The sequence below is a fragment of the Anticarsia gemmatalis genome, chromosome 4, assembly GCF_050436995.1.
Source record: "Anticarsia gemmatalis isolate Benzon Research Colony breed Stoneville strain chromosome 4, ilAntGemm2 primary, whole genome shotgun sequence".
In the NCBI taxonomy this organism is placed as follows: domain Eukaryota; kingdom Metazoa; phylum Arthropoda; class Insecta; order Lepidoptera; family Erebidae; genus Anticarsia; species Anticarsia gemmatalis.
In genome coordinates this window covers 8,317,978-8,328,582 of record NC_134748.1, presented here as the reverse complement: position 1 = coordinate 8,328,582, position 10,605 = coordinate 8,317,978, and the positions used below count along the sequence as shown (strand labels likewise).

The 10,605-nt window shown below is 35.5% G+C and overlaps 1 protein-coding gene across 1 annotated transcript in view; it reads left to right on the top strand.

Moving 5' to 3' along the window:
• Nucleotides 1-10,605, top strand: part of LOC142972439 (rotatin-like) — a 32,717-nt gene that overhangs the window by 20,609 nt on the left and 1,503 nt on the right. The window contains exons 23-32 of the mRNA XM_076113554.1: nucleotides 181-289; nucleotides 970-1,195; nucleotides 2,080-2,246; nucleotides 3,408-3,575; nucleotides 3,784-4,062; nucleotides 6,103-6,281; nucleotides 8,616-8,817; nucleotides 8,986-9,164; nucleotides 9,433-9,679; nucleotides 9,985-10,088. Of these exons, the coding sequence (XP_075969669.1) occupies nucleotides 181-289; nucleotides 970-1,195; nucleotides 2,080-2,246; nucleotides 3,408-3,575; nucleotides 3,784-4,062; nucleotides 6,103-6,281; nucleotides 8,616-8,817; nucleotides 8,986-9,164; nucleotides 9,433-9,679; nucleotides 9,985-10,088 (1,860 nt within the window). The remainder of the gene's footprint in view (nucleotides 1-180; nucleotides 290-969; nucleotides 1,196-2,079; nucleotides 2,247-3,407; nucleotides 3,576-3,783; nucleotides 4,063-6,102; nucleotides 6,282-8,615; nucleotides 8,818-8,985; nucleotides 9,165-9,432; nucleotides 9,680-9,984; nucleotides 10,089-10,605) is intronic.

The following is a 10,605-nucleotide window of genomic DNA, read 5'->3' as shown; positions in this document are numbered from 1 at the left end:
TTTACCAAAGTGGAATTGTTATAATGCAATTTGATTATTTATACTAATTTGAATGAAACATTTCGTATTTTCTGCCTTCAGAAAACAAAGCATAATTTTATACTTGCATTGCTAATAAAATTCGGTGCATTTCCAGGTTTTAGAAATTTTTATTACTAATACAATTCGTTACGTTTCCAGGTTTTAGAAGCAGATGTACTGGAACAGCTGAATGACAACCATTTCGTAGAGAATTGTTTGGAAATTCTTATCGACTTCTGCAATGCGAAGGAATACAAACCATCGTTCCGTAAGTACTGCTTCAAAGCATTCTATTTCATCGCTGTCTTGAAAAAATATATATGAGTTAACGTACACGTATCAAAGGTGTATACTAGTGTATAGTTTTATTCGGTACAGTGATGTAATCGTTCATTTTAATAACATACGAGTGAAAGAATGTGATATGAACTGATTTGCTATATTTTTATCTATAATTTGTAGATAAATTGGTTATAGTCGATTTAATATCTATTGATATGTGACAATTTAAATACATCGTCATCAAAATAATATAAGATTTTTTGTATTGAGATTATACGTTTTTATTGAGGTCAAGTGGGTGACTGGTTCGAGCTGCAGATCTCACATGTGGTTTTATGTTTATACTAACGCAATGTCTAGACTCATAAATATTTGCAATGTCGACTGTTATCGTAACGGCGATAGAAAATCTATAGCAAACTAGCTATTACCCGTGACTTCGACCGCCACCTGAATTTTCCCCGGGGAATGCGTCATTTTTCCGGGGTAAAAACTAGCCTATGTCCTTTCTCGGATATCAAAATATCTCCATACCAAATTTCATGCACATTGGTTCAGTAGTTTAGGCGTGATTGAGTAACAGACAGAGTTACTTTCGCATTTACAATATTAGTGTGGATTAGTATGGGTTATACATTATGTTATTATATTCTGTTCTTGTCTTAGAGCCGAATGTGTCGGTGTCACTGTTGGAGCGTAGGAGCGAGTTGGAGGTGCGTGCGCAGAAAGGCGGGGACGTGCACGTATCCGCATCGCACGGGCTCGTCGGCCGACCGCCGCCGACTGCGTCGTTTGTTACATCGCTAGCAGATGCCCTCCACAACATAAGCGCCTTTACTAACTGTCCAGTACAACAGTGGAATGAACGTGGACTGTACAGACTTTTATTCAGGTAATTTTATCTACTACGAAAACCTTAAACACAACATACTTTTGCTTACATGCTTTGCTTAAAGGCTATGGAAGGAATTTTTCATAAATGCTCACATGTACCGTATATGAGTGTTTTATTATAACCTAGCTGATTTTCGCGGCTCCACTCTTCATTGTCCACGCCTCTTCAAAGATAATGATCATACAACGTTCTACCTACTATGGATTCTTTAACCTACGTTGAGCTTATAGAAGCTTATAGACACGGCTTTACTTTAGTGAGCCATTATAGTAATAACCGGTTTCAATCTATTGAAGACCGCTGTAATAAAGAAATAACTTCAAGCAGACGTGCTATTAAGACGTAATTAGTTTACACCCTTTAAATAATAACACGAGATCCTACGATTATGTTCTTTTTTATACTGGACTTTGTTTAAACGCGTTCAATTAAGATAATTGTATAGCAATAGTATTTCAGAATTACTTAATGTATACCAAACAATTTAATAGTTAGTCGATTGAAATGATTCAACGACTCGCTTGATAGGCTCCAATATCAGATTACTACCAATGGGTACGAGTGCAATGCCCGACAAGTCTGACATTGGGTTACGTAAAATTTGCATATTCGAACTTATATGAATGAATATTACTATTTTTATTTATTCCAGTATATCTTTGTAAAGAGGGATATTTGGGTCTGAACTAAAATACACTCTTATTCTGTCTATCTTATAATAAAAAGTATGTAGTGAAAGCTCTAATAAAGTAGTCCTTAAAGGTCTGATTAAACATGTTTTGCTTTGTCCACTCATATACATTTACAAATATTTAAAATGAATAAAAGCTTACACGACGAACAGAATATAATAATATTTTAAAGTATTTGTTTTACACCAGATGCAGTTCATGGTGTTGTGAAGAGCTGCACGATACTTACCAAGTGCGTGCCGCGTCGTGTCGCGCGCTCCTAGCTGTCACATCGCACAAGTGTGTCCGAGTGTCTCTGGCATCGACTAAGGATTGTCTACATAACCTACTCAAGACTTTAACAGCTTTTCATGAAGGTGATGTTCTTAAAAATAAAAATAAATTTGCATACCTGTGAACATAGGATGTCACAATTAACATCAATCAACAGTTTATCTATAGCGGATGTGCAATATCAAATGATACGTTTACTGTAGGGTAAATCTTACATAAATTACTATCTAAGCTAAAACAGTCTGTTTTGAGCTAAAAAGTTTGTTAATCTGCTTACTGAATGTCAGTCAATATAGAAAATGATATTCATCGTTTTGTTGACAAATTAAGCAGGCCCTAACTGGTAGCTAAATATGGGACAGCACCCTTATTTCAAAGTTGTATTGTGTAGTTTCATGGATATGAAAAACCGATCAGACTATCAATTTACCTTACTATTCGATGTATAAAGTGGCCTTTATTGCACCAGGTAGCTCCCTACAATATGATATCTCTTACAGAAAAAGTTTTTACTTAGTCATTTGTATTTAGTCAAGCTCTTTATTTCTACATTATTTCCTTTGTTCAACTACAATGACTAAGTCACAGTAAAGAGTGATAACATACGTTTTATATTGACTTATCAAAAGCCTAGATATGAGAACACGTTACCTTATTGGTGGAACCGATAAACTTAATTGAAATTTTCTGTATTTTTATTTTTAGTGTATGTTTTTCTGTATAGTGACTTTAACAATCATTAGTAATGTTTGTATAAATTAATAGAAAATACTGCTATTAGATAATTATAAAGTTACTAGCTAACCCGGCAAACGTTGTTTTGCCATATACATAAAAAAAAATGTCACTTAGGGGTATGGAAAATTGATGTTGGCCGATTCTCATAGATACCGGATAAGCACAAAATTTCATCAAAATCGGACAAGCCGTTTCGGAGGAGTATGGCAACGAAAACTGTGACGCGAGAATTTTATATATAAGATATTGCGTTTGTAAATTTACTTTGATTAATGTTATGACTGGACTTACTTATGAAAGACAGTTAGAAAACGTTCTCATAACATAGAAGTAGTTATGTTATAAATTATTACTATAACAATTCAATATTTACTAACATACTATCGTAACATGAATTACTAGACACAGTAATCGTGCAAGAACATAAGATTGCGTTTTAATCAATGTTCTATTCGTTATCAACGGCGTAGCAAATATTTAATGATATATTTATGATCTATTTCCAGATGATGTCGAGCGTGATTGCTTAGAGTCGCGTGCGCAGGGTTTATCTTTACTTGCATCGTTGCTGGGGGAGCGGGCAGCTATAGACAGTGTATGGCAACTACTCAGAGATATACCGGCCACAGACTTCTTCCATTTACTTCTGCAATGCTTAGAGAGTGATGAAGACGGTAAATGTTTGTTTTTTATGTTTTTACGACTATAAAACTATAAATATGTAACTTTTTATTCGTATATTATACTAGCTGTTGTTAGTTTAGTTACGTTGACATTTTATTTGCATCGCCGTGGATAATAAACAACAAACCAGCATGAAATAGTCTATGCCTACGGCTAGAGTATATAGTCGAATTAATATTTTAATTATATACTTTTCAGAATTACAAGATGCTGCTTTATACTGTCTTACTCAGTTAGCGCAGTCCATGACACTCAAGAAACACGTAGATAAGTCCAAAGATGAGACATGTTCAGAATTCTACGACAATCTAAAGTCTCCCTTCTGGGATGGAGTACAAAGCCAAAGAGTCGGTGCGGGAGATAATGCGGGTAGTCCTGACTGTCAACCAGAATACATGGCGGAGGAAATATGCAAGTCGCTACTCAATTTGTACCAAAAGCTGTCGATGGAAAACAAAAAACACCAGTCTGGTGAAGGTAGGACGAACAATTATAATAAGTGGTTTATTATTGAAAGTTAATTGAGTAGTAGTAATTACTTGTTGTATGCTGTTTACAAAAAGGGCTCGTTTAACTACTTATCGATATATGTCAGGTATGTCGTAGAAAACAAAAGGAAAAAATATAAACCAATATTAAAATGTAAAACTATTTTAATGTCCTGCATGACGAAATGTGAGATGTGTGTATGGATGTGAATGAATCAAAGGAAATTGATCGTACCAAGTGGCGTTCTCTGGCCCCAGTCTACCGCTATGGGAAGAAGGCGTGATTTTATGTATGTATTGAAATGTTAATAGAGCTCGAGACCCTATTACTTGAACAATCTTTCTAGTTTCATAAAAATGTGAAATATGTTGTTCTTATAGCTTCGACCTTTTCGTACAGCTGCAATGTGTGTTTATTTAGTAGTTTTTGCACCATTTATAAGTTTATAAGTAAACATTGACTCAAAACAAAAAACGTAAGCTCGGTTTTTTGACTTATCGAATCATAATTCAGTATGTGTGTTCGTTATATCACGCTATAAAAACATATTTGTACCGTAATCAGTTTGCTGACATAAAATTAAAGATCTACGCACTTCTATGTAATCAAATAAGTACCTATGCTTATCGTGTCATTTATTTAAATTCCATTTGGATAGTTTAGCCGGTCAGAATGATCAATCAAGAAATGATGTAGGTACTGATCATACTGACTTAAAGACATTACTCATTGTAAGAATAGATATAATCAAATCATTAGAATTAGTCACCGCATACCCATCATGCCAATGAATATTAGACAGATTTTGAGTCTATATGGAGTAGAAGAGAATAACATATTCTCTGGGTAGACCTCAACAAAACAAGATGCATATGGGTTACATTGGAGTGATTCTTAGGTCCCAGGCTCCCGACACGTATGTAACGGATGGTTATGGGGGCGGTTTTTAGTTGGTAGGTACATCCCATAACCCGTTCTTTTCTCCTCTAGGGTTGGCCGGTATCCGACAGGATTGTCCGCTCTTATAAAAAGCATAACTTCTGACTCCACATTCTTGTCAAAATCGCACCAAGTCTAATCCAAAGTAGGTTTCCACTTCACACTTTTTTGTTGTTATTACAATAATTCTTATCGTTAATTCATTTGTTTATATGTTCTTCTTATCATCCGCTGTATAGCTGTAAATAGTGGTTCATATGAAAAATATGCACTTGCGGTTTATCTCTTCTATCATGCGTGGATTACCTTCTTAATGCCTTTGATGTTAATGTATTTTGTGTATTAAAGTATTGTTCTTTTGATACGTTTATTTTAAATAACTGACACTTAATCTCATAATCTGATTACAAAATATTCAATATTGTTTCAACTGGACGCTAATTTGCTCTCGCTAACAAAAACACAAAGCTGTTAAGATATAGGTATCTTCTCATTTCAAGTTTATGAATTTGTAATCAGAATTTCTTTATGAGCGTACAAAAATGGAGTTTAAAGCAACATACCTAATTTATTTATCAGCTGATATACCTATTGTTATACCGCCAAAAACATGATAATAAATGAAATAACACACGCTTCTATTTTGTAAAATAAACAACTGCGTTCAAAGATTATTGATAAATGTTACTTTCATGAATCTTATCTTATTAAATACGGCGCCTAAAGTTTAATAATCTTATATTTGTGGGTTATCCCGCGTTACGAGGGGTCGGCACAGTTAGTTCTTATATCAAAAACATGCTGTATGGTGTTTTACAACTGGCCACTTTGCTGACATGAACACTTTTTGGGAATCCTACATTTAACCTGAAAGTGAAAGGGACATTATTGAACAGTGTTCGGAATGCGGATAAATGGTATAGGAGTCTGGGATATAGGTGGGTCTGTAGGGAAGGCGTTGGTAAAGACTGCAGTGGCTCGGGTAGATCGAGATCTTATCGTATCTCTATTCTATCGTTGAACAGCTTCATAGATACAGACATTCTCTGACCAATAGCCTGATAAAATGACAAAGTATTAATGTTTCAGATGAGCGTTGGGTCCGCGTGTGTTCGTGCCTTGCGGCGGTGTGCGCGGTGAGCGCGCGCAGTCGTCGCTACAGCGTGCACCGGCGCGCCGGGCCCGCGCTGCTCGCCTCGCTGCAGGCCGCGCGCGACCACCTCGCCGTGCACGGGAAACCCGCCGATGCCATTAGAAATGCCAATAATGTACGGATCTTTTTCCTTTACAGATTTGTGTGTAAGCCTAATTATACTCTTTAAAATATAGCTTGATTAGAATGACAGATGTCAAACTGTTTTGACTAGGGTTGTAAAAGTATTGATCAAAATCGATAGCGAAAAAATCGAATCTTAAATATTTATATTCGATTCAATTATTTTTTAATTAGCTTTTTACGAATTGTTGTTGTGAATCTTATTGTTTAAGCAAATTCGTATAGGACGACCAGCCCCACTTTTAACACCGCACGGAGACCTCTCCTAGTTTAGTATTAATAAGGATCAATTAAATAAAACAATGAAAACAGTTAAATAAAATTAATTTATTCAGTTAATGGTGCAATTCTGATGATAGGGATGAGGATGATAGTAATATAGCATGCGCAGTTAATGGTGCGCATCCTAAATCAGTATCATCCTCATCCCTGTCATCAGAATCACTGGAACAATCTTGGAGATTAATTATTAATGCTTGGTCACAAATAGTATCAAAGTGTACTTCGCGATTAACGATTAATCAGTCCATTTACTTTTATCTATTGTGTCTCCTCACTAAATTTCTTGCAACATGACGTAGCCTTGTATCACGAATTTGTCCTACTACCAAAATAGAAAAAAATTACACCTCTATAGAAAGAGATTTACACTATGGTGTGCCACAAGGCAGTGTCTTAGGACCTCTTCTTTTCTTAATTTATATTAATGATCTGCCCAAAAACATCAGTAAAAAATGATACTTTTTGCAGATGACAGCACAGCTATTATAGAGTGCACTGATCCAGATAATTATCAAAACGACATCAACAATTCCCTTCCTGATATAATAAACTGGCTTAATAATAATAATCTTGTAATTAATTTAAATAAAACAAATATAATGCACTTCCATCAGCGTCTTGAGGCTCCATCAGTCAACATCACATATAATGACTGTCAAATAGAAGAGGCTACTACTACAAAATTCCTTGGAATAACAATAGATAGTAAACTTACCTGGAAACCACATCTTGAAGAAATATGTAAACGATTAAATAAAGCATCCTACCTACTATTTCAAATTTCAAAGACAGTAAACACTGAGACGCTAGTTACAGCATACCATGGACTTGTTGCCTCTATTCTCCGTTACGGCATCATTTTTTGGGGACAATCGACCAATATTTAAGATGCAGAAAAGATGTTTAAGGGCAATGTGCAATTTAAAATCAACAGACAGTTGTGTTCCTTTGTTCAAAAAACTTAAATTGTTAACTCTACCATGTTTATATATTCTAGAGACAGCACTTTTTGTAAAAACTAACACAAATTTATTTAAAAAGAAATCAGAAGTTAACAAAAACCCAATACGCTCTCAATATTCAAATCAACTGTGTAGTATACAGTGCAGGACTTCACTTCTAAAAAAAAGCTTTTTTGGTATTGCTCCTCAAATTTATAATAAAATTCCAGAACAAATAAAAGTGTTGCCTCTAAAAAAATTTAAAAAGTCGCTTCATGACTTTTTATTAAATAAATGTTATTACACCATTGATGAATTTCTAAATGATAAAATGATGTAAACTTAAGGTTTCTATTCATCAACCACTGTCACTAGTATAGGCTGTACCTACCCTATAGTTAATATATTATTGTCATTGTTAACACATAAATTATATGTTTATATAAAAATAATATTTATTATAATTAAGTTGCTAATAAGTTATGTGTAAAATAATTTCATTTTAAAGATTTGTATGTCATTATGACAAAACATAGCGGACTATTTACATGTAAGATCATATATAAAATACCTATGTTTGACAAATAAACAATTTTGATTTGATTTGATTTGATTTGTAGAGAGGTTGAAAATTATTAGGTTTATTTTTAAGACTAAAGAAAATAGTACTGATTTTTAGTTTAAAGGCGTTTGTATTGAATTATTCTAATTTCTTATTGAGGATCTGTATTTAAAAAATTGTTATAATGCTAGACAAGACAGATTTTTCGTGTTTTAATTTGTAATACTCGTTAGACGTCACTACAAAGTTGTGTTCTCTGTTTTGCTTAGAACTGTCATTTTAATCAAGCTATATTTTAAAGAGTATAGGATAGACTAATTTTATCAGTTTCTGACTTAATGCTTTGGTAATTTTGTCGTAGCACCTTACCTCAGTATTGTAAAGTCAGTCTGCAAATATCTTCGTAAAAAGCTTCGTTTCATTTGTTTGTATATATTTGTTGGTGACTCATGAATGAGTCCATCTCAATCAAGACTATTTAGTTTATCTCGTATAAATTTCTCAACTAAAACTATAATGTTTCTAAATATCTGTTATTTAGAACCCGGTGTTGCGTACTCTGTACTGGGTGTTGACGGTGATCGACTGCTTGATGGTGGAATGTCCGGCGGCTAAGGAGAGCTTTGCAGATGAGAACATTGCCATATCCCTGAGTAGACTGTGGCCCTGGTGCATGATGACCGAACAGTTGCGACAGACGGTCGTGCATTTGCTGTATACTTTTTCGAATAATTGCCCTAAAGGTAAGGCTTAAAATCATAAGGCAATATAGTATACGGGTAGCAGAGAACCGTTTATGAAAGTCTTGCATGAGAGAAATTTGAACTATGTATTAAATGATGTATCCATATAGAAACAGAATTGCAATATGTATTGTTATGTTCATAAAGAGAAATGTATCTTGTGTGTAGCGTGGGGCGCGCTGTGCTCGTGCGTGTGCGGGCGCACGCTGCTGGGCGAGCTGTGCGCGCTCGTGGCGCGGGAGGCGGCGCTGCCAGCTCGACCCCGCCCGCCGCCCGTGCTGCTCATGGCGCTGCATACGCTGCGCCGAGCAGCTCCGCATCACCACTGTCGCGCTATCATACTTAAGGTAACACTACTAATTTATCCATTGTAAATTTTCTGATACTACCTGATAGATTCGTAGGTGATTTGTAATCAAACAAAAGAAGTTCAAACACCCGTAAACCTCTGACTTTGCTTATTAACTATCTTCTCTTCATATTTGAAGCAAACTATTTGCGTTAAGACAATTGTTAAAGAACGGGCGAAGTTAATGCTCAGTCAAGAAAGTAATCGCAATTAAACGTTCTGGGTGTTTGCTGTTGACTTGATTTAAAGCCTTGTTCTAATTGCAGAGTGATGCGTTAGTAAGCATGCACCGGCTATGTATCCGCGCCCGTGTTCGTGGTGTGGGCGCTAGCGGCGTGGCGTGGGCGCGCCTGTGCGAGAGCGTGGCGCGCCACGCGGAGGGCGCGGCCGCACTGCTGGCCATGAAGGCTGGCACCGCCTTCCCCGTCGCACTACCAGCTCCCACCAGAGCGCTGCTGTTGCCTGCTATAGCTCATGCTGCACATCATCATAGACAGACTTTCTTACAGTCTCGTAAGTACTTAATATATTATAATTCTTAATCTATACGAATCAAATCAATAACCAAAATGTATGTACGCGCATAACTTATGAACAACTGGACCAAATTAGATGATTATTTTTTAAATATTTTTTGTAACTGTCGAGACAAGGTTTGTTTGGGATCGATGGGATCAAAACTCCCATGGGAATGGACATAACGGGATATTCTTTTTTGTACACCCGCACGAATACGGACCAGTGCGCTAGATTGTATAAAACATTTATTTATATGTCATGTTAAGTGCTTTTAATAAAACAGTATGAATATTTGACAGCTGACTTACTAGAGCTGCTATGTGACACGCTGCTCGCCGGTGACACAGCCGAGATAGTATCGGCTGCACGTGCTATTTGGGCCCTCGCTGCTAATAATCACAAGGTAACAATCATTTCTTCAGGCGCTTCTTAATATAATATCACATTCTTTCGAAACGTACATAAACTTCAGATGTGTAATTTAATAATATTTCGCTTTAGGTTATTTTGTAACTACTAGATTTGTCCTGTAATCCTGTTCCCAGAATTTGACTAACATAGTGAGAGTTATATACTTTCCCTCTTATTCATGAAAACACTATAAACCTATTTTAGTTAAAGAACTACTATGATAATGTTTTCTCTTTTTCATTCCGCTAAGGAGTGAAAGAAACAAAACTATTTATAAGCCTTTCATAAAATCATATATTTTTTTATGAATAAGAGGGTTTATATCTAAATCATCCAGTCAGTCAGCATATTTTATGCTTAAAGTTGAAGAAATCAATAAACCAGTTATGCTTATATTATTCTAGTATCTTCTGTCGTTTCTATGCTTGGATACATATTATTATAAATTATGCGCACCGCTTCTAGACTTGGATTTTGACATTTAAGTTTTTTGTAGTATGTTAGATAAA